Genomic DNA, 24,843 nt, shown 5'->3' with positions numbered 1-24,843 from the left:
TTGATAATTCATATTCCTTAGATTTTAAATATATGTATGTGCTATTCCATGCTATATATGTGTAGGAAATCCACGATATCATATGGCAGCTTTATATGTTGAAGTAATTTTGAGATCCCTTGCCAAGTCTCAACTTTAAAATTGCTATTCTATGTGAACCACATTTGTACTATCATCTTAAAGTTCCAATTCCTCATACATGACACATGATATGGGTGACAAGAATTTATGTATGGCCATTACCTTGATGCTTCCAAAGACACTCATAGACTAGCGTTTGCTGAACATGTTATACTTCCTGTGTATTTAGGGGCGCCTTACGCTTTTTTAATGAAATTTTCTTACTTGTCAAAAATATTTATGCAGATTTTTTTAAATTTATTTTCTGTTATTTTCTTTTAAGGGTTTTCTTTTATACTTCCTATGTACTAGGGTTGCGCGCCTTAGCGCTTTATTAATGAAATGACATTACTTGTCAAAAAAAAAAAAAGACACTCATAGACATAGCTTGTCTAAATATGTGGAATAGACTTGTCCTCTGGGGAAAAAAAGTAATTACTTATGGCCATTACCTCTTGTTGGTGCTATTATTGGCCATCATCTTGATGCTTCCAAATATAACCATTTGCATAGCTTGTCCAGTCTCCTATCAGTTGTAATTTGCCATTAATTATACCAAATCAAGGCCAACCTAAAAGTATTGAATTTAACAGTGTTTTCTGGAAGAGTTCTTCTTGCTCTCATGTTGTATGGCATATATTAGCTGTTCGTTTCGAAGATACTTCACATACAAATATTTGATGATAAGAGTTTCTTAACATTTGGTTATGATACAACCTCATTTTCTAGTTTCTTGTCACTATGTCAATAATATTGGTTTTTTGTTTACTAGGAGGATACGGGTCCAGTATGCTTGTAAATAGAGTTAAAATTGGAGGAAAGAAACATCTGCAATCTTATGTTCTTCTCCTAGCTAATGAACTCAGATTACTTTTAGGCCTTTGATTTAAGTATATTTCCTCTATCAATATCTATATATTTAAAGAATATTAAGGAGCTTATGTTCATGTCTCGTGATTCTTTGCCTATTAGCCATTGCAATTTTGTGATACCATTTTCTAAAATGTATCATTTTTCATTCTAGGTTGTCATATGCATTTAGAAATTTTAAAAGGCAAGCTTTTCCTAGTTGATATTGAAGAAGGTCCCTTCCTTTTGTTAAGACTTACATTTTGTGTATGCTGCACCATAACATGTGTTATGTTATATTGTGGGATAACATATAAACAAGAATAATGAAACAATGAGTTTGGATTTAATTGATAGATCTCACCAGCAGGCTTATAGAGTACATATACCAATTGCAGGGTGATCAGAGGTCCCCTGGAATTATACCACTGGCAGTGAAGGATGCTTTTAGCATCATCCAAGAGGTACTGCATAAGGGATATTAGCATCACTGTAACTTTTATCCATAACTTTTCTAATTACAGAAAGTACAGAGTCTGACATGTATTTATGCCTTAGACTCCAAATCGAGAGTTTCTTCTTCGCGTGTCATACTTGGAGATCTATAATGAGGTGAGCTTCTTGCCATTCTCTATTGATTTTTTTTTTGGTTTATGATGCTTTGGTTAAATGTTCACTGTTTTTCATAAATCTATCCTGAATTATAGTTTTATAAGATGCATAATGCTACTTTTATTTTTCCAATGACTTCACTATCCTCTAAGGTTTCTTTCATTTCAGGTTATTAATGACTTGTTGAACCCAGCAGGACAGAATTTAAGAATTAGAGAGGACGCTCAGGTAGTTGTTAGTTATATTCTAATCCTTTTTCTTGATTATCTTCCTTGTTGATAATACTGAATAAGTAAAGGTGGTTATTGTTAGGGAGAGAATTGCCTACGGTCCACCAATAGCACATTAATATACATATTTGGACACTACTCCAACCCAAAAGCTTAAGCTAATGGGTTTGGGTCCACTAATGTATATTAAGTACTTGCTTTGTTTATTTTTCGTCAATGTGGGATTTAACACTCACAACATTGAAAAAAACAAAAAAAAAATGAGTAGTTAATATAAGTAAGTGGACCAAAACTCATTACCTTAAGCTTTTGGGTTGGAGTGGTATCTAAATATTTATATTAATGTGCTCTTAGTGGACTCCTTAGGTGATTCTCTCTCTAATAATTATTGTTATTTTTTTGTTTGCTTCTATTGCTTAAGTAATGTAGTGATTCAATGCATAATGATAAAATTTTATCAATCATAGTAACATGGAAAACACCTGATATTTTAGCTTTAGAGAATGCTATATATAGTACTATACACAAACATTGTCCACAAGATGACAAGAATATGTTGCTTTTTTGTGCTGCAACGTGGACACCTCACACTTTGCACTGGTCTTGAGGTAGGTGTCCTTTGAGAAGCACTTGTATCACAGTTCCTTTTCATGGTCATCCTTTCTTCTGTTTCTGTGTTGAACCACTGAACTGTTGCATTTATTTCTCTACTACTTTCTAGTGCATTATGCTCTTGTTTTCTTATGGTAAAAACGGAATCAAAGATATAAATTGGCTTCCAAGGTGTCACAGTATAGTGGCAGAGTTTCGTGGCTTAGGGTGCATTGAATAAACTGAGCTTTGTAACCTGTATAGTTGAAGCTCAATAGGATATCTTGGGAGTCAAAGTTCCATATTTAAATTAAAAGGAGAACGTGTGTAAGAACTACATTATAAGCCATAATAAGCTTAGTTGAGATGCATCCGTTAGCGTTGAGGTGGGTTTGTTGTCTTATTCTTGGTTTGTGTGACCCTTAGTGCCAGACAAACCCTATTAGTTGCACAACGTCCAGTACGACCCTGTGAAACAATCCTAGGGTACATAACTGGGGATGAGCTGGGTTCAGGAACAAGGTTTTTTTTGGCTTGGAGTGCATTATTCATTTTCATTTAGGTCAAGATCACTTTGTTCATTAAGGTGATCTTTAAGCTTGTTTTTATTTTTTACTAAAACAATCTCATTACAAAACACAAAGGGGCGCAACCCAAGTACACAAGAAGTATACTGCCAAGTTTTTAGGATAAGGTAGGGTGCCACATGGCCATTGCTGCTTGAGAAATTGCTAATGTGTATTTAGGCTACCATTTAACTGCTTTCTTCACATAGTTATTGCTTCAGTTGTGATTGTTATGGGTTGTGATAACTATGAAATAGAATTAATTCTAACTCTAATTTCTCGTTGGAGCTTAAGCTTGCCTCTGGTCAACTTGAAGGCTATATATTTCTAGGGTACTAAAATACTTACCCAAGCAATATAGTTTGGGCTCTCATCATTTAAAAGATGGATTTTTCGGCTATGACGTTATATACCTAGACGTTACATCTCTGGATAGCGGCACATTATAGTTTGATTGTTTCTACTTTTTCAGATTTTTTGAATATATGTTCTTTTTCTTCCTATTAGGTGTTCTCTTGTATACTTTTTGTGTACTAGGGTTGTGCCCCTCTGCGCGTTATTAATGATATGAAATTTCTTATAAATAAAAAATGAAAAAATACCTACACCGTATTCAGAGTTTTTGAAATTTGCTATTTGCACATGAAGTGATTCTTCTCTCATTCTCTTATTTTTCGAAATGACCCTGCTGCCAAGCATAGCTACTGTTTCGCTTTTAGAGAGACTACGGGCTTGTTTGATAAGCCACAATACATTACAGAATAGTGGTTGTCACTATTCACAATTTTTTTATTTTATTTTTACACTTTTCAAAAACAATCAATATCAAAACATTCTCATTTTTTTCACTTTTTTTATATCACATCAATAATTTTTTATTATTATTCAAATAAAATAATTCATTACAATACAAATTTTTTTTCACTTTTTTTATACAAATTCTTTTTATTTTATATCACATCATCACTTTTTACTAATTCCAAAATCAACAACCCACTACTCTGTTCTGTTATGTTCTTTGCCAAACAAGCCCTACAGTACAAATTTTGTTAGACAATGTTGTTAAACAGTCAAAGATACAACAAAAGCTCTTTTTTTTTTTATTTTTTATAAGAGAAATATCATTAAAAAGCGCAAAGCGCAATCAATTACACAAGAAGTATACAAGAAAGGCATCTAAGACAAAGAAGAAAAAGAAACAAGGAAATCATTAAAACTAATCACTAAAGGTGTGAGGAACGCAGCCATCCAAGAGTACAAAGAGTGAAAGAAAAAGGAAATGACCTCCTCAGTGGTTCTTTCTTTGTCCTCGAACTGTCTATCATTGCGTTCCCTCCACAAACACCACAAAAGGCAATAAAGAACCATCTTCCACACGACCGCACTCCGAGAGCGACCACCCGTCCACCAGCAAGCGAATAAATCTACCACCTGAAGAGGCATAACCCAAGACAGAATGAAGCGACTAAAGATGGCATTTCATAGAGTGCATGCAACCTCGCAATGGAGAAGAATGTGATCCACAGACTCCCCATTCATTTTGCACATGCAACATCTATCAATCACTATGACACGCTTCTTTCTGAGATTGTCCAAGGTGAGGATCTTCCCTAGCGCTGCCGTCCAAGAGAAAAAAGCCACTTTCAAGGGAACCTTGGTCCGCCACATACTTTTCCAGGGAAAATGAATAGCCTTTTTGCAAGCAAGAGCTTTATAGAAAGATATAACATCAAATTTCGCTTTGTGAGAAGGAGACCACCAGAGCTAGTCTCCCCCTTCACAATCCACTCTGGAGGAGTACAACAAAGAGAAGAAGGAAGCCAAAACATCCACCTCCCAGTCGTGGGCCGCTTGAAAGAAGCTAACATCCCACTGATAGGACCTGCTCACCTCAACCAAGTGGTTTGCAATATGTGCAGCCTTGTCGCGAGCTATGTCATACAAAACTGGGAAAGCTTCCTTGAGGGGCATCTCACCACACCACACATCAATCCAAAAATGAATCCTGGACCCGTTTCCCAAAATAAGTCTGGTATGGCTACGAAACAAACTCCACCCCTTCCTAATGTTCTTCCAAAGCCCCACTCTGTGAGACCCAGGGGGGTCTAAAGAACACCAACCAGTCCGAGTAGAATCGTACTTCACATCCACAACAGATTTCCGCCAAGCTTCTCTCTCATGGGCATAACGCCACAGCCACTTCCCTAATAGAGCCTTATTGAAGATCCTCAAGTTCTGGATGCCCAAACCACCATCTGAAATATGAGAACAAACCTTGGACCTACTAACTAGGTGATATTTAAATTCTTTACCTATGCCTCCCCACAAGAAATCTCAATGCAGCTTCTCTTTACGGCTAGCAACATTGGAGGGAATAGGGAAAAGAGAAAGAAAGTACGTAGGAAAATTGGAGAGAGTGCTCTTTATAAGGGTAACTCTTCCACCCTTTGACAAATACAACCACTTCCATCTAGCCAGCCGCCTCTCAATCTTATCAACTACCTCATCCCAGCTAGGCTTAGCCTTAAAAAAGGCCCCCAACGGAAGACCAAGGTACTTTAAAGGAAGAGAAGAGACTCCACAACCCAAGATGCCAGCCAAATCATCCATATTATCCACATAACCCCAGGAACAAAAACTGACTTATCCAAATTAATCTTCAAACCTGAAACAGCTTCAAAGGACATGAATAACATACGAAGATAATGAAGATGATCAGGATTAGCCCTGCAAAAAACTAAAGTATCGTCTGCAAACAACAGATGAGAAATGTTGATCACTCCATTGCTGCCAGAACCTATAGAGAAGCCTGAAAGGAAGTCCCTTTGAACAGTGACAGAGAACAACTTACTAAGGGCCTCCATCACGATGACGAACAAGATAGGTGATAGAGGATCACCCTATCTAATACCACGAGAGCTGCTGAAAAAACCAGAAGGGGTGCCATTCTCCAAAACAGAGAAACGCACCGAAGAGATACAATGCGCTATCCAAGAACACCATCTCTCCCCAAAGCCACATCTTCTCAGCATATACAATAAGAAATCCTAGTTGACATGATCATAAGCTTTCTAACTCTTGCATGCTAATGCCCCTAAATTTCGGAATCATTACTTTGGATTGTTTATAGGGTTTGTTAGTTTGTCTAAAACTTTGTTTCCTAAATGTTAAGAATGAGTGTTATTTATTATTTGATTGATGGTTGTAGGGCGTCTTTGTTGAAGGAATAAAGGAAGAAGTTGTATTATCCCCTGCTCATGCCCTTTCCCTTATAGCTGCTGGAGAAGGTAAAAATCTGTTGTTATGTTTTGTTATACAACGTAAGCCAAAAGAAAAGAGTCAAATATAGCTGAATGATTTATTAAAATCTGTTATGTATGAATAGATATAAACCTATTCAAAAGATAACTCTACCAGAATCAAAAGATATAAACCTATTTTTATCAGTAAACATACCAAAAGACAAAAATACGTTTATATCTTTTGATTCTGGTAGAGTGAGTTATTTGAGAAACTGAAATTATCTAGTTTGCTTGTCTTGTCAATCAAGGGTGTTATCCCACTTTGTACCCCCTTTTGTGATGCCATTCATAAAATTCTGTTCATAATAATATTATTAATTTTAGTTTTTAATGACAGAGCACAGACATGTGGGATCCACAAATTTTAATTTACTCAGCAGCAGGAGCCATACGATATTTACGCTGGTATTTTTTTCATTATCTCAGTGGAAGCATAATGTAGCTTTAATTAATTGTTGCATTTCAGTTGCTGTTTCTTATAGTCATTCTAACTTGTTGTCTTGGCGTTTTATGTTAGACTACTTTTTCACATTTTCTTGATATGGACAAATAGATAAACGTACAAGCACAAACACCCACACATGTAAACCCCCCATACCCACCCACCTTCTTGCATGCAGAAATGCACAGTGGAATGATAATACTTACATATATATATATATATATATATATATATATATATATATATATATATATTTTATAAGTATAATACTTATAAATGTAAACTTGTCTATCGTGTATATGGGCTACCACCTTACTGCCCTCAGATGATGCAGCTTGTCACTTCTATTTTTGACTGAGATTTGTTGCTGGAACACTTCTGTTCATCCGTGTATAACTTAGATAGAGAAAATGGGGGACTTGTAATGCTTAAAACGATATTCTGATTATTTTTTGTTTATATGCAAATTTAAGTCAATTGTTCTTATCCAAATTATGATGGAGATCCTTAATCACCTTGAATTCAACCCCTTTGCTTCCTTTAATTCATTACAGCCAATTACATTTTTGCAAGAAGGTGTGGTTTTGGAGGGAAATGGTGCTCTGGATAGCTCATTGCATTTCCTCGGTGCATTTCTTGGTTTTGGTGAACGGCACTCCAAGGGAACCCCTTGTGTCCCTTGTTGTTTGTCCTTGTCATGGAGGTGTTGGGTGGAATGATTTCTGCTACTGTGAATGGAGGGCTGTTGTCTGATTTTTTTGTGGGTTACATTGGTGGGTTTGTTTTCTCTCACCTTTTGTTTGCTGATGATACTTTGATCTTTTATGGTGCTAATCCAGTTCATCTTCGTCATTTGCGTTTCTTATTCCTTTGCTTTGAAGCTGCTTCGGGCTTAAAGATTAACTTGGCTACGTCAGAACTGCTTCCGGTGGGAAATGTTGAACTTGTGGAAAGGCTGGCTAGAATTCTAGGTTGTGGGGTTTCCTCTTTACTGGTGAAGTAGCTCAGCCAACTATTGGGGGCCCCCTATAAGGCCAAACATATTTGGAATGGTGTATTGAGAAGTTTCAGCGTGATTTCTTATGAGGTGGGCTACGTGAAGAGTTCGAATATCACCTGGTTAGTTGGTCTAAGGTTTGTTCGCCACTCTTGGAGGGAGGGTTGGGAAATTGGAACCTGCTAGTGTTTAATTGTGCTCTCTTAGGTAAATGGCTTTGGCTCTAGGTACATGAGAGAGAGGTGGAGAGTGGCGGTGGTCTCTAAATTTGGCAGTTCATGGGGCGGGCGGTGTACTCTTGAGCCTTCTAAAGTGTTTGGGGTGGGCTTATGGATGATATTAGGAAGGGTTGAAGCAAATTTTTGTGTCATACCATATTTGAGGTGGGAGATGGCTCCAAGATTAGATTTTGGCATGATTAGTGATGTGGGGATGTGGCCCTTAAGGAAGCCTCTCTAAATTTATTTGTTATTGCCTATGCAAATGATGCTTCTATTGTGGCTCACTTGGAATTTTATGGTGGTTCTAATAAGTGGAATGTGAGGTTGCTAGAGAGGCTCATGATTGGGAGGTGTATGTCTTTTTGCCTTCAAGGTGTTGTATTCAGCTAGAGTGAGACGAGGAAATGAAGATAAGCTTTGATGGGTCCCCTCGAAAAGAGGGTTGTTCAAGGTTAGATCCTTCTATTGCTCTTTGGTTTGTAGTGAAGGATGCCGTTTCCCTTGGAAAAGTGTGTGGCAAACTAAGGCTCCTTTGAGAGTGGCATTTTTTTCGCTTAGTCAGGGGCTCTAGCTAAGATTCTTGCCGTGGATAACCTCAAGAAGCGGCACGTCATTCTAGTGGATAGATGCTGCATGTGTAATAGGAATGGGGAGTTCGTGGACATCTTCTTCTTCATTCTGGGGTGACTTATGTCATTTGGATTGCCTTTTTCAGTCGTTTTGGACTATCTTGGGTTATGCTTAGACATGAAGTCAATCTGTATGCTTGTTGGTGGACTAGTGGCAGTCCGCGGAATACTGCTATGTGGAAGATTGTGCCTACTGCCTTTTATGGTATTTATGGAAGGAAATGAATAACAGAAGTTTTGAGGACCAAGAGAGGACATTGGGGGAGATTAAGTTCTTATTTTTCAAAACTTTATATTTGTGGACAACTGCTTATATGTCTCATTTGATGATTAGTTATATTGATTTCCTTGTTCTTTTTGCTCTTTCTAGCTTTGTGTTTCCTTTTGTATACTTACTGTGTACTTAGGGGTGCATTACGCTTTTACTGATATGTGTCAATTACTTATAAAAAAAACAAAAAATTGTTTTTGCAAGATTTCTACATGACTAAAGTTTTTAAAAACTTCACTATTTCTCTTTCAACATTATAATTATCAGTTAACATCATAATTCCATCACCATTTTCTCAAAGGAGCCTTACTTTGCCAAATAATCCTCCAAGGGAAAGGAGTGCTATCATTGAGGGCAGAGATATTGTAGTAAAGTCTAACATCGAACAACCCTTTCTTGGAAGGTGCCCAACAAAGCTTGTCTATCTCAATCTAAAGGAATACAACAAATCGAACAACCCTTTCTTAGTAGCATTCTATCATTAGATTAATTTTGTTTCTCCTTTTGGATTCTACCACCAATTCCTGATTAACTATTGTTCACTTTTTGTTTATTAGCACTAACATTTGTTTTGTGGTTGAGTTCTCCTTTTGGTATGACTTTGCAATTAGTGCATGTTATTTGTTTAACCCTCCCAGTGAGGAAGTGCTTATATGACTATTATTTTACTGTTTTAAAATGTTATTAGATGCTCACCCCTCCTTTTTTATTCTTCTTTTTCATTTTTTCAATTATCATAAGAAATGATATTGCTTCCTCATTTTTGAGGCATGGGATACCATTACATGTAGACATTTTACCCATTTACTGTTGCTGTTCAATAAAGTACAAGCCATGTCATCTTCCAGTGATATCATTTGATTGTTTACACATTCATTTTTGTTTTTTCTCCTCTCTAACTTGATATGTCTTTTACTACCTTGTTAACAGACAATTGAGAGCAGTCCATGTGGTGAAAATAGTGAAGGGGAAGCTGTAAGCCTGTCACAACTGGTAATTATTCAACATTACTTCGACTACTTGTTTCTTTTTCTGGTTTCTGTAGGATTCTATTTGACCTCCTTTAGTTCCATATTTCACTTTAAAAATTGAATCTGTTTGCGTATCACAAATGTATATAACTTTTTTATATTTTACTTATACCTGCAGAACCTCATCGATCTGGCAGGTTCTGAGAGCTCAAAAGCAGAAACTACTGGTGTGAGACGGAAAGAAGGATCCTATATTAATAAGAGTCTCCTAACACTTGGAACTGTGAGTCCTCAAACATTGTGTTGGTCAAGCATTTTTGGAGTTCAGAGTGCTATTCATTTGCTCATCATTTTGTTATTATTATCATTAATATTGGTTTTGATCTTTTTGGCTCTGATTACCTTCTATGTGATCTACGGTTGTGAACTTTGCTTTGTTACTACCATGTTTGTGTGGGACAGAGAACCAGTATATTTTGTTTCTGTCTCCTAGTTTTATTGTTTTGATGGATAGTGAAGATGTCCTTTCTCATCAAAGAACTAAACACAGAACTACCAGTGATTCTATGCACAACTAATTGTAGAAAATAATTGTAACTTTTGTTTCAACTCAGGGCTTTTATAAATTATGTTTCTATATTTTATCAGTAGCATTACTGTAAAATTATGTCACTAGGTGTTTATTCTTCTTTATGGACATTCAAAATTGAATTTGTGTAAACAATATCTTGAAAAAATTGTATTATTTTCCCCCTCCCCTTGGGGCCAATTACTTACAAATATATATATATTATTTTTGTAAGACTTTTTTTTTTTTTTTTTTTTTTTTTTTTTTTTTTCTCTTTTTTTTTTTTTCTCTCTGGACCTGATTTCTGAAATCTTGTTTTATGAAAACTTAAAGAGATTCAATTAAAATGTTGTGTGATATTGCGAATTGTTTCAGCTGGCCCAATTGAAAGTTGCTTTATTTTACAAGTGACCAAGAAATAGGTTTTCATTTCTAGTCATTTATTAGAGGAACTCTTAAAAAAAGCTTAGCAATAGATCTTGGACGTCAAATTTCTTCACTTTGGATTTGAAATCCATTGCATAGGACAAGGCCACTTCCCTTATTATTCAAGCCCCACACAACAATTTCAATTGGTGAGTTTTACATTGATCACATGCTGTTTAAATAGATTGATTGAGCATGGAACTGATCCCTTGTCCTCTCTCTCTCTCTCTCTCTCTCTCTCTCACACACACACACACACACACAAACAGGACACACTGTCTCTCTTCTGGTTTGATCCTTGGGCATATTTCTATATTTCTTACCAAAGATTAATTCTTAGCATATTTCTATGTTTCTTATTTTAGTTAGTTCTCATCTGATTATGTCTGAAACATCCTTTCATATTGATATGTACTTTCTTGTTTTTTGCTCATTGTGCAGTTCTTCTTTTTCTTTCTTTCTATTCTTCTTCTTCTTTTTTTTTTTGTTCTTTTTTTTTTAAAAAAAAAAATAAAAAAAATTATCTTGTGGTAGTTCTTGTATTTTTCTCTTATAATAGCATGTTGTACAAAATATGCTTATCTGGAAATGTAATTATTTGTGCTTGTCATAGGTTATATCTAAGTTAACAGATGCGAGGGCTACTCATATACCATACAGAGACTCTAAATTGACCAGACTTCTTCAGTCTTCACTAAGTGGTCATGGACGCGTATCTGTAAGGCTGCTCATATATTTTTTGTAGGAACTGAAATGACATATCTCTGGGCGAATGATATGATAATTGTCATATGTAAATGTGGCAGCTATTTCTTTTAATAAACAAATTTCTACTTGCAAATTTGAGTTTTCTTCATTCATTTATCTTTGTTGTATGAGATTACAGCTTATTTGCACTGTCACTCCTTCATCAAGCAGTTCGGAAGAGACACATAATACCCTGAAATTTGCACACCGTGCCAAACACATTGAAATCCAAGCAGCACAAAACAAGGCATATTCATCTTTTTATTCTTTTGAGCTTTCTGTACTTTTCAAAGTCTCTTCTTTGGCACTGATAGGAGGTAATTTCTGAACCTCCAGATTATTGATGAGAAATCACTTATCAAAAAATACCAAAACGAGATTCGTTGTTTAAAGGAAGAGTTAGATCAGTTGAAGAGGGGTATTGTTACGGTTCCTCAACTGAAAGATACTGGAGGAGATGAATTTGTGCTCTTAAAACAAAAGGTACAGTTGAACCACCGTAGTTGATTTTGGGGGGTTTTCTAGGACTTCAGTTTTTTCTCTTCATTACAAATTTTAGTCTTTTACTTTTATGTTTGATCTCCTGCAAGTTTTGCTTATGCCCACATTTTGCTACTTTGGATATCTCCTTGCTTACTTTATGACTTCATCATTTGGGCCCTGTTTGAAATTCCCCCTCCCCTCCCTCATATTTGGGGAGGAATTTTTTTGAGTGATTGTAAAATATGATTGATGTAGTATAGAGTTGAAATAATTTATATGGAAAAGTGAAAAAAAAAAAATTGTATTCTAGTGGGTTTTTATTTATTTAAATAGTAATAAAAAAGTGTTGATGTGATATAAAAAGTGAAAAAAGTTAAGAATGTTTTGAAGTTAATGTTTTTGGGAGAAGTGAAAATGAGGGAAGGTGAGGGGGAGGAGAATTTCAAACAGGGCCCTGGAGTTCAATGTTAACTGAGGTTACTCTTCATTGTATTTGTATTTATTTGCTACAATTTTGTAGCTGTACTATGATTGAAGAGAGCTACTACCTTTCACGTACTTGAGCTAGAATAATTAAATATATGATAGTGGACAGTTTTCTTTTGTCTGCTACCAGCACATTTACCATCACTAAACAGAAAATGTTAAATGACTTGAACTGTTTCTTTTTGTGTGATGTGGTGTATAAAGCTAGAAGATGGTCAAGTCAAGCTGCAATCACGATTGGAACAAGAAGAAGATGCTAAAGCTGCTTTATTAGGCAGAATTCAACGGTTGACAAAATTAATTTTGGTCTCCTCAAAAGCATCACAACCATCAAGATTTCCTCACCGACCTAGTCTTAGAAGAAGACATTCCTTTGGGGAAGAGGAGGTATGGCTGAGTTGTACCAAATTTTTTTTGTCCCTCCAATATTTTTCTTTTGGTATGAAAACTCTGATAACCTTGGTACATCATATAATTTGGCATTATGCTAGGTGACTAGACTATATTGCTTTTCACCCTGATTTTTATTCTGTTTAATCTTCAAGCCTATTTGATTTTGATAGTATTTACTAAAAATGAAAATAATAATAATAATAATAATAATAATAATAATAATAATAATAATAATAATAATAATAAAAAAAAAAAAAAAAAAACACTAATTCTATTTGAGCTGATCGTGGTTACTTATAAATCATACAGCTAGCATACCTACCACACAAAAGGCGGGACTTGATTTTAGAAGATGAAAACATTGATTTGTATGTTTCTCTCGAGGGGAATTCCGAAATCACTGATGATACAATTAAGGAGGAGAAAAAGACCCGGAAGCATGGCCTGCTAAACTGGTTAAAGCTACGGGTATGTATTGTATCTATGTTTTCTTTTTAAGGTTGATTCTGATCAGTTCAGTGATTTTTATGAGTTTTTATACCCCCCCATCCCCCCTCCCCCCCAAAAAAAAGAAAGAAAAAAAAGATGCTTTCAGTATAGATTTTATGTTTAGTAATTAAACAAGTGAGAATGTAGATATAGCAACTTTGGACTTTGACCTGGATTAAACCCCTTTCATGGACCGCTAACATATTAGCAGTGATTTTATTTATTTATTTATTTTTTCTCACTTTGTATGTTCTTTAACAATTGTAAGAGTAATGCTAGAAACCACATTTTTATCTTACAACTATCCCACAATGCTGTTGTAGTAGTCCCAACCAACCCTTGGATTAGTCATTGTTTAAAAAAAAAATTCAAGGGTTGGTTGGGACTGCCACATCAAAACTGTGAGATAGTTGTGGGATAAAAATGTGGTTTATAGCATTTCTCCAATTGTAATTATAGGACTCAATAATCTACAGAAAGCATCTCAACTTTGGATAATGACATCATGTAGCATTTTATTATAGAAGTGTCATTAGCATTAGTCATTAGGTGTTTGTTGATGCGATTAGATATTACAAGTATTAATAGAATCTCAATACCTTTTGTCTTATGAAATTCCTTAAAGCCGTATTTGGGGTTAAAAAGTCCCCAGAAACATTGCCTTATTTATTTGGATAGTTGCTTGGGACAGGATTTTAATTGGGGGTAACTCGATTAAAAGGATATCATCTTTGTGGGTTGGTGTTGCATGTGTAAGTTTAGTGGTGAGTTTGTTGATCACTTCTTATTTTTGTTCTATGCTAGTGAGCTTTGGTCTTTTCTTTTTGTAATGAAATGAATTGATGAGATTGAAATGGAAAGGCAACGAAAATGGAATGCAGCTGGTGACTCTACGTAGCTCCTTCCTTCTCATTCATTCATGTAATAGAAGGCCAAAATACAAGAATACTTTGTACTATGACAGCTATAGACCAACACTTCACTAGGACACCTTGCCTTCTTCTAGAAGGTTTACATACCACTCCTCATACTCTTAGGAAATTACACACCATTCCACATACATTCATATATTCACTCTAACAATCCCCCTCAAGCTGGAACATATATATATATATATATATATCATATAAGTCTAGCTTGAAACAAATAAATTCTAATCAGCTATGAGAAAGAGACTGTGAACACATCAAGAAGTAGATCTACAGTTCAGGTGTAGAAATATCTCCACTCAATGTTTTATCCTGAATTAAATGACAATCAAATTGAATGTGCTTTGTTCTCTCATGCAACAGTGGATTAGTTGCAATGTGCACAACACCTTGGTTATCGCAATATAGAGGACTAAGTGTAGGAATTGAAAATCCAATTTCCTGAAGGAAACGTCGTAACCATGTCAATTCACTAGTTCTATGAGCCATAGCCCTATACTCTACCTTTGCACTAGATCGAGCAACCACTGTCTGTTTCTTGCTGTTCCAAGTAACAAGGTTACCTCCCAAGTTTACCTAGTAATAGATCTTCTATTGGAATGGGATCGTGTCCAATTTGCATCAGTAGATTCTTCTATCATGAGATGTCCATTCTTCCTATATAGAATACCACGGCCTGGGAATTTCTTTAGATATCGTATAATACAAATCACAGCATCCCAATGTGAGGTTTTAGGTTTTTCCATGAATTTACTCACGACACTGATTGCATAAGAGATATCTAGCCTGGTGATAGTAAGATAATTCAATTTTCTAACCAGTCGCCTATGTCTGCTAGGATCACTAAACAACTATCCATCATCTTTCAAAAGTTTCTGATTTGGGTCCATAGGGACATCAACAAGACAAGCACCCAAAAGTCCTATTTCTTGTTACTAGCACATATTTCCTTTGAGATACATTAACCCCTTTATGAGATCTATCATTTTCAATGCCCAAGAAATACCAAAGTTTTCCCAGGTCTTTGGTTTGAAACTTCTCCTGCAAAAATTGTTTTAATCTATCAATTCCACCAGAGTCATCCCCAGTAATCACTAAGTCATCCACATAAAGCACAAGTAAAAAATATCCAGCATTTGTATGCAAATGGAATACCAAATGATCAATCTGACATTCAAGAAGACCAAACTCCATTACCACATCCCAAAATTTTCCAAACCATGCTCGTGGAGAGTGCTTGATGCCATATAGTGCTTTCTTCAATCTACACATATTTCCCTGATACTCTCCTTGAGCAACAAACCCAAGTGGTTGCTCCATATATACCTCTTACAAAAGGTCACCATGAAGAAAAACATTTTTCACATCCAATTGATACAAAAGGTTAATCAAGATTAGTTGCTAGAGACGTCAAAACTCTAATAGAAAGTCTCATTATAATTTATCCCATAGGTTTGAGTATAGACTTCAAAGACAATAAAGATAGTTTGTGGTCCCCCTCCAAAAAAGGAGTTTTCAAAGTCAAGTCCTTCTTCTACTCCTTAACTAGCACTGGTGGCAGACGCTTTCCCTGGAAAAGTGTTTGGCGTACTCAAGCTCCTCCTAGGGCTGCTTTCTTTGTGTGGACTGCGGCTCTTGGTAAGATCCTCACTCATGACAACTTTAGGAAACGACATGTTATTGTGATCAACCGTTGCTGCATGTGTAAGAAGACCGAGGAAACTGTGGATCATCTCCTTCTCCACTGTGACGTGGCTTTTGTTGTGTGAAATTCTCTCTTTAGCCGTTACGGTGTGTCTTGGGTTATGCCTAGACGGGTTATTGACTTGCTTGCATGTTGGTGGTCATCTGGCAGAGTTGTTTGGAAAATGGCACCTATTTGTATCTTCTGGTGCCTTTGGTGGGAAAGAAACAATAGAAGTTTTGAAGACTTGGAAAGAACCTTGGAAGAGACTCTTTCTTTGTTCTATCATAATTTGTATTGTTGGACTTCGGCTTATGTCCATCCTTTGTTTATTTCTTTTTCTGACTTTCTCTCTCACTTTTCTATTTCTAGTTAGGTGTTTTCCTTATATACTTCCAGTGTACTAAGGGGCGGCTTACGCTTTTCTAATAAATTTGATCTCTTACCTATCCAAAAAAAAAAAAAAGGTTTGAGTATAGCCTTTAGAAACCGGTAGAGCTTTCAACCGATCAAGACTTCCATTAGGATTAAATTTCACAGAATATTCCCATTTGCATTCGATGATCTGTTTGCTAGGAGGAAGAGGAACAAGGTCCCAAGTGTCATTATGATACCGAGCTTCTATTTCTACTTCCATGGCGTGCCTCCAACCAGGATCAAATAGTTCATCTTTAATTGTTTTAGGGATAGACACACTAGAAAGGTTGGAAATGAAGGAGATAATGATTGATAAGAAACAAAGTTACCAAGAGGATGCTTGGTGACACAAGATCAAGTATCTTTTCAGAGAGCAATTGGTAAGGAATCAAAGTCTGAAGGAATTGGATCTGAAGACTCCATGGAAGTTGGGGGAGCACGAGGTTTGATGGTCACAGACGTCTGGTGTACACCTATAGCAGAGCAGATTTTTGAAGGGGCACTGTCTTTGATGGATCAGGTGTAGGGAGAGGAATGTGAAAGATAGACGCCTCGGGAGAAAAGTAGGGTTGGGACTCAAAAAAGGTAACATTTGTACTAACAAAGTGTCGCCGAAGAACAAGACTGTAGCGCCAATAACCTTTTTGAGTTCAAGAATATCCAAGGAAAACACTCTCTGGCTTATGGATCGAGTTTGTCAATGTGTGGTCCAAGGTTATGAGTATGACAAGTACAACAAAAGACCCTAGAATAAAATGGAGAGAGGAGAGGCCCCATTCAGTATAGAAGAAGACGTTCTATTAATGAGATAACATGCAGTAAGAACAACATCACTCCAAATGTGTTTTGGAACATGCATATGAATCATGAGAGTCGAGTTACATTGAACAATGACGATTCTTACGCTTAGCAACCTTATTTTGTTCTGAAGTGTAAGCACAAGTCTGATGCACAATGCCTTTTTCAGCAAGATAAGTGGTAAAAGTTTGAGATAAGTATTCTTTAGCATTATCATACCGTAGGGTATGAATTTTCTGGCCAAAGTGAGTGTTAACCTCTTTACGAAAAATTTGAAATATAGAGAGCAAATCAGAACGATGTTGCATTAAGAATAACCAGGTCATACGAGAATGATCGTCCACAAAGGTTACATAATAGTGAAAGTTATTTGATGCAATATTAACAGGAAGGCCAGAGAGGAGCTTGCTCCTAGGGTTTCTCTGGTTCTGTCTTCTTCCAGGAGTGGTTCCAGCAACTCACTGGGTGTTGATTCTACGGTTGGCTCGCCGGAAAGGATGGTTCTCCCTTCCTCATCCTTGGAAGATCCCAGGTCAAAGTCTCTGATTCAATACAAACGTAAAGGGAGGAAGCCGAAGTCGGCGATGGGTCAAGGAGAACACGAAGATGTGGACTTTCTCAGGCGGGGGTTTCTAAAATCGAGTTCGTCCTCTCGTTCACAGGCAAATTGTGGTTTCTCAGGCCAGGGTTGTTCTAGTCCTAGTCGAGCTTGTCTTCTCAATTCTATGGAGTGGTCTTTGTTTTGCTCTTCAATGGGGATCGGGAAGGGGCAAGAGTTTAATACTGTGGCTTACCTCTCTGCCTTGGATGAGGAACATAGGTGGTGGGATAAGATTGAGGATTGAGAGTTGTAGGGGCCTTTGGTTGGGTTGTTTTGTGGGTTGTTTCTTGTCGGGTCGGTGGTGAGGCTTTTGCTTCTTGTATACTCCGTGTGTACTAGGAGTGTCTTACGCAGTTTTTTTTAATAAAATTGCAATTACTTATCAAAAAAGAAAAAGAAAAAAAGAGGACCCCAAACATCAGAATGAACTAACTCAAAAGGACTAGATAGTTAGACTAACCGGACGAGACCAAAAAGATACATGATGATGCTTGCTAAGCTAACAAGCTTCACATGAAAGGGTGAACATTATTAATGAAAAGAGAGATGACCTAAGTGACAATGCCACTGGAAAGGAGTTAGAGATGACTGGAGAGGCCGCGGGGTATGTAAGGTTCTAGGTGCAAAATCCAAACAGTAGAGTCCACCAACCTTGTGCCCCATACAATTCATCCACTGACTCTTGAGATTCTAAAAAATATACAATGAGGGGTAAAAATAAACAGAACATTAAAGAGCTTTAGTAATTTTACTAATAGACAAATTGAATGGAAAACCGGAAACATGAAAAACAGATAGTAAGTGAATATCAAGAGTGAGGTCCATAGTTCCAAAGCCTGTAACTTTGGCCCGGGAACCATTAGCAAGGGTAACACTCTGAGGAGATGTAATAGCATGATAATTAGACAAGTTAGTGGATGCACCAGACATATGTTCATTCGAATCGGAATTGAGGATCGATTTGCGAGTGGAAGAGAGGAGACAGTGAGATGCTATACTGACTGAGCTAGAGTAGCTGTGGAAGTAAAGGAGGCCCTCTTTTGAGCCAAGTACTGATGAGCATACTCATGGCGAGGTATGGAAACGAAGTCGGATTCAATTGCTGTAGTGGGCAAGGTCTGCGATGGGGTAGAAGATGGTACAGTGACAATCATTTTGAATAGAAGCCTGATTAGTGGCCCAAGAGAGTTTGCCATGAAGAGACCAACAGTAACCCGCGGTGCGATTATTTCGGCCATAATGAGTACACTTATGGGAGTCATGACCGCCACCTCAACCACCTCATCCTCTGCATGAACCACCAAAATTCCCACAGGAAGCAACTAGAGAAGAACTCTCATTCTGACTACTGGAATGGCTGAAAAGAGTATGGCACTGAAGTCGGGCAGACACCTCATAAAGAGTTGAAAGCTTGATACTACACAAAATCTGCTCCTGTACTGACTCAAACTCAGGCCTCAATGAACTAAGAAAATGCACAACATCGAGATTGTTGGGGTTGTTTTTCCATCTTTGCAAGATCAGTCAAGAGTGGCTGGTATAAGTTTCATTCCTCCAGAATCCCCACCATCTGTGTATAAAAGGCTGACGAGCTCCGTGTTCCCTGCCGAGCCCAAAGTACTGCTTAGAAATAGTATATAATCTAGTGATGTTCTGCACACCACCATAAATATGAGCCAAGCTATCCTAAATAACCTTCGCGGTCTGCAAATGCATCAAAGTGGAGCCCATATCAGGCTCAATGCTCTGAAGCATAAGGGACATAATTTGATTCTCTTCTTGCTCCCATTGAGTGAGATCGAGCTAAGGCTTCCATTTCTCTAAGTGGTCAAAGAAATCTTTCCCACATATGGATTTCAACAGCTCCGGCCCAACCAATGATATCACAATCTAATCCATACAATTCTAGATATCATAATCTCCCCACTCAAAATCCTTGATGTCCTCATCAGGAACCACGTTATATTGTAGCGTTGTCCAACCACATGGCATTATCATATTATCTTTAATACTATTTTTCACAACTCGATGACATGTTAGTCACATTTATGTGATATCTCAAAAGGGCTAGTCATAATTAGTGTCCTCCAAAAATCACTTATATGGCCTCTATCAACATAATATAAGCCCCATGTATGACTCAACATATGCCTGCAGAAGGCTTTCACATAGTCCAATTCACACAATTTGGGGTATTATGGTTTATATTGATATATTGATGAATTCATATACTACACACTAATGTACATGCTTTAGCAAGTCGGTTCTATAATTAATCCCATTCTTAATGAGGGAAGATTAGGATATACATTATCAAGATTAGAATTCTTTAAATCGATTGTGTTATCTTTTTTTCTCCCTATTTTCTGCAAGTTAGTCAAGTCTCCCCTTAGATTTATCGTTATGAACAAAGTGAAATTTAACCCTTTTAAAAAAAAGAAATCAAATAAAGTTTTATTGTTAAATTGGTTTTATTTTCCATGTCCATTAATGCAGCTCATTTTAATCTACTATTGAACTCCTAGATAACAAAAAATTGGGAACATTTAAATTTCACTTTGGAAGTATCCTTTGAAATATTATTCCTGATAATTCCAGCAAAAAATAAACTGAGCTTTAATTATCATTCGTAAGATCAGTTGAAGATAATAGTGGTAGAAGCTTAAAGTCTACTTTATGGCCATGCATTGATATCTTGATTATCTGTTAGCTCAATAGTCATGTTCATGCAAGCTTGAAGGTACAGGTTCTCAACTATGGATGAAACTTATAGTCTGTTCATATTCAAATAGTATAAGCTTTCTTTTTCTTTTGCTTTATTTCTTAATTTATTTTCAAATTTTGGAGCTTCTGCAATTTACTGTTTTTTTATTTTTTTTATCAGAAACGAGATAATGGCTCAGGGGCTTTGACAAGCACCAGTGACAAATCAAGTGGAATAAAATCTATGAGTACACCTTCAACACCTCAAGCAGAAAGTGGTAATCTCCAGACAGAAGCCAGACTTTCCCATTCTCTACTTACAGAAAGCTCTCCATCTGCGGATCTTTTATCTGATGCAAGGGAGGATAGAGAAGTTCATGGGGATAATTTCTTGGGACAAGAAACACCTCTGGTATATGATTGATTGCTTTGTAAACTATTTTGGACATGAGCCAATACATAAACTGTGTGCTTTGTGCTCAATTTTATCATAGCTTTAAAATAGTTTACCACAACATATTGACTTGAAAAACCTGAGCAGCACTTTCATCATTATAAAATATTATGAGTACTCACAGGTAGATCAGTCCCCCCCTCCCAGCCCACATGCAAATCCAGGGGAAGGAGAGGGGGTTGTCCCTCAACTGCTTCCAAGGGTCAGATGAGCAGAAAACTTGACACTACTTTAGTACTTTATTTCTCTCTTCATATTCTGTTGGATAATTTGCAAAACTTCTTACCTTTCCATTCTTTTATGTGCTTTACCAGTAAGTCCGTCATTATCAGATCTAGGCCTCTAGCCTAGCATTCTCCATTACCAATCGTTTGCCTTAATGAAATTTTTAATTTTCTTTATGTGGTCCTTGAAGTGCATGTCAATGGATATATCACTTGTATGTTGTAGTCAATAAATAAACGATGCGTACATCTAGAAATGGCTGGGAAGTACAAAATTGGAAGCGACAGATTTCTTTATCCTGCTTGTATTGATAATTGTGACAATACAATTTGGTGGTTTGCTGTTTGTCTTTATTATCCCAATCAAGTTTCACTCTTACTTTTTAATGCAACCTCCTTTTTTATCCCAACTCAAACCTTATGTCTTATGCTGCTTTGAGTTTTGAAATATTTAATTTGTTCTGCCCCTGTAACTCTGTAAGCATCAGTTTAGCCTCTTTTGGACAACTTTGGGATGTGGCTGTAATTTCCTCCCAAGATCATGATTTGAAGCCTTTAAGTTCTAAATTTAGAGTCTCTGAGATATTGCAAAATTTTTCAAGGATTCTTTGCGTATGAACACAGGTTTATACTTGCATGTACTTAATTCTTCTTGTTCTTTTTTTTTTTTTGCCAGACTAGCGTAAAATCAATTGATCACATTGAACTTCTAAGGGAGCAGCAAAAGATTTTGGCTGGAGAGGTGGCACTCCATTCAAGTTCTTTGAAGCGGTTATCTGAGGAGGCCGCAAGAGACCCACAGAAGGATCAGATTCATGTAATGTCTTCTTACCTTGTCATCTGTCTCTTCAACTGCTATTATTGTGTCTAAGAACTTGAATCTTATAGTGCTTTTGCAATGTAGGTGGAGATGAAAAGGTTGAAAGATGAAATCAAGGAGAAGAATGAACAAATAGCTTTGCTGGAAAAGCATATTTCTGATTCCATTAATGCCTCACACAACAAGATGGATAAATTGGAATTATCACAAGTAAATCTAGCTTTCCTTCTTGTTGCATTGGCAGCTTTCCTTTTTCTCAGAAGTCAAACCTTATGCTGTTTGTTGTTTTATTCTGCAGTCTGTTTCTGTATTGATGGAGCAATTGAATGAGAAGTCCTTTGAACTTGAGGTGATCAAATTTTGTACATCTTGATCCAAGAATTTATTTTTATCACTAAGAACATGTTTGGTACCCATTTGAAAATAGATCACTTAATCTCTATATATAAGAGGAAAAAAAATGTATATTTTGGTATCAGGGTTATTATGGTGTTTGCAAAGAAATTAAGTCACCAATCAAAAAATATGATATTTATGTAACGATGTCAATCAGTTTCTAAAATCATGAGCATTTTATCATTATTTTTATTTTTCAGGTTAAAGTTGCAGATAATCGTATAATCCAAGAGCAGCTCAACCAAAAGGTACAAGAACCACTTGAACCAAATGATGAGATTTTTTTTTTGGTATTATTAGTTGTGTCATCCCTCGAGTATCAATGTTGCCTTCTTTCAGATCGGTGAATGTGAAGGATTGCACGATACAATTGCCTCCTTGAAGCAGCAGCTCTCTGACGCACTAGAGTTAAGAAATTTTAATCCTGCAATCAGTTATTCACAACAATTTACCGAAACAAAGAGCTCCCATGGAGAACTTGGCTCAGACAAAGGGAATGTGACATCGAATGATACAAGCAAAGGGTTGCTTTTACGAGCACAGGTTTCTACCTTCTTTCATTATCTAGTGTTAGCTTGGTTCTCAAAGCCAAGTACTGTTTCGCATGACCCCTGCGAAATAAAGGACTAAAAATGGGTTTGCAGTCATGGTATTAAATATCCAAATAATCCTGTCAACGTGTTTTAAGAAAACAAAGTTAAACTTACTGGTATGTTTAGAAAGTCAGTTATTTTTTAGGAATGGTGTTTTTTTTACCAATCTTATAATATTCTGCTTAAAAAATTTAGGTTTTTTTTTTTTGGTAGTTATAAGACAGTTATAGTGTCATTTATCAATTTTACATATCCAATCACAGAGTGATGTCCCACTTTTCTTTGCATTCAAGATAAAGCACTTTACATACGTGTCATTGCTTTCCCCTTGTTTTTCTGAAGTGCTATGAAGCCTTGGTAAAAGAACATAACATTCCTATGATAGCCAACTCAACCCCCCTCCCGGCACCTCTCTCTGCCAAAAAAGAAAAAGAAAAAAATGTCTGCTTGTCTTTCTGTGTAATGTGACATTGTCTTGAAGTTGCGACTCCAATGATTATATGTTTTTCTTCCTGCTAATGTTAGAAATTCTTTTATTAATTACAACATATCTAGAGAAATACTGGTAAAAAGTGTAAGCTGGGAAGCATATTGACTCAAAATTAGCTAGTTTCAGGAGCTAGCCATCTCAAGTTCTCAACCATGAATTTTCTATTTAGCAGTGACTCCTGTAAGAAAAACAAAAAATAAAAATAAAAGTCCTGATAAAGGCATGTCTTTTTTCCCCCCCTTCATTTCCTTCTTACTGATGGCAACTTATATAGTAAGTAGTCTATTTGATAGTTTGATGGCTTTTAGTTTATCAAGTAGGTCAACATTTTACCTAAATCCGTACTTACTTTGCTAATTAGGCAATTGAGATTGAACAACTGAAGCAGAGACTGGCAGAATGGACAGAATCAAAAGAACAGCTAGAACTTCAGAACCAGAAACTCGCAGAGGAGAGTTCATATGCCAAAGGTTTAGCCTCAGCAGCTGCTGTTGAGCTCAAGGCATTAACAGAAGAACTCGCCAAGCTAATGAACCATAACGAGAGACTAGCATCTGAACTGGCCGCATCTAAGAACTCGCCGGCTCAGCGTAGAACAACTCTTCCTGCAGTCAGAAATGGCCGGAGAGAGAGTTACAATAAGCGCAACGATCAAGGTGGGTCAGTCTCGGATATCAAGAGAGAGCTGGCCATGAGCAGGGAGAGAGAGGTTTCATATGAAGCTGTTCTTTTAGAGAAGGATCAAAGAGAGGCTGATCTTCAAAGGAAGGTGGAGGAATCCAAGCAAAGAGAAGCTTATCTGGAAAACGAACTTGCCAACATGTGGGTTCTTGTGGCAAAGTTAAAAAAATCCCATGGTGCTGAAACTGATCTTTCTGAGTCAACAAGAGAGACTCAGCGAGTTGATGGTTTTGGTATTTGACATGAACTAATGGTAACGGTGTAATGTACTTTGGGCGGGCATGCATCGGATTGGTTTTCAGAGAGGTTTGTAGAGATTGGTGTGCATGGTAGGAAATTCCTGTTTGTGTAAATAACAAATGAAAGCTTTTTTCTTTGGCGATTTCCCCACTTATATATTGTATCTAAATTCTAATGCGATTTTTCTTTTGGTAAATTATACTTTATCCACATGTGCTTATAATTAAGCGGTTAATACATGAATAAATGGATATTTATGGATCCAATTACTCTTTAATTAGGGATGTGTCTATTAATCCCTAGATATATATATTAATTACCGATTCTTTACTTGGTTCAAATTTATCGCAAGTACTTACATGAGCACACGATCAACAAATTAAATCACTTAAATATGTGACTGTTTTGAGAAAGTCATAA

At 36.6% G+C, this 24,843-nt stretch overlaps 1 protein-coding gene across 4 annotated transcripts in view; it reads left to right on the top strand.

Annotated features, from left to right (window-relative positions):
• Positions 1-24,629, top strand: part of LOC133872549 (kinesin-like protein KIN-7K, chloroplastic) — a 34,561-nt gene extending 9,932 nt beyond the window's left edge. For all 4 annotated transcript variants that reach the window (XM_062310107.1, XM_062310108.1, XM_062310105.1 and 1 more), the window contains 19 exons: positions 1,368-1,433; positions 1,528-1,581; positions 1,750-1,809; positions 6,177-6,255; positions 6,608-6,675; positions 9,761-9,823; positions 9,980-10,084; positions 11,409-11,513; positions 11,682-11,789; positions 11,879-12,025; positions 12,716-12,898; positions 13,214-13,372; positions 20,707-20,937; positions 21,880-22,020; positions 22,108-22,233; positions 22,322-22,372; positions 22,620-22,667; positions 22,759-22,962; positions 23,864-24,629. In XM_062310107.1, the coding sequence (XP_062166091.1) occupies positions 1,368-1,433; positions 1,528-1,581; positions 1,750-1,809; positions 6,177-6,255; positions 6,608-6,675; positions 9,761-9,823; positions 9,980-10,084; positions 11,409-11,513; positions 11,682-11,789; positions 11,879-12,025; positions 12,716-12,898; positions 13,214-13,372; positions 20,707-20,937; positions 21,880-22,020; positions 22,108-22,233; positions 22,322-22,372; positions 22,620-22,667; positions 22,759-22,962; positions 23,864-24,424 (2,559 nt within the window). In that variant the 3' untranslated portion in view covers positions 24,425-24,629. The remainder of the gene's footprint in view (positions 1-1,367; positions 1,434-1,527; positions 1,582-1,749; positions 1,810-6,176; positions 6,256-6,607; positions 6,676-9,760; positions 9,824-9,979; positions 10,085-11,408; positions 11,514-11,681; positions 11,790-11,878; positions 12,026-12,715; positions 12,899-13,213; positions 13,373-20,706; positions 20,938-21,879; positions 22,021-22,107; positions 22,234-22,321; positions 22,373-22,619; positions 22,668-22,758; positions 22,963-23,863) is intronic.
• Positions 24,630-24,843: the final 214 nt, after the last annotated feature.

Source organism: Alnus glutinosa, chromosome 7, assembly GCF_958979055.1.
Source record: "Alnus glutinosa chromosome 7, dhAlnGlut1.1, whole genome shotgun sequence".
Classification (NCBI taxonomy): Eukaryota; Viridiplantae; Streptophyta; class Magnoliopsida; order Fagales; family Betulaceae; genus Alnus; species Alnus glutinosa.
This window is presented reverse-complemented; position numbering and strand designations above follow the sequence as displayed.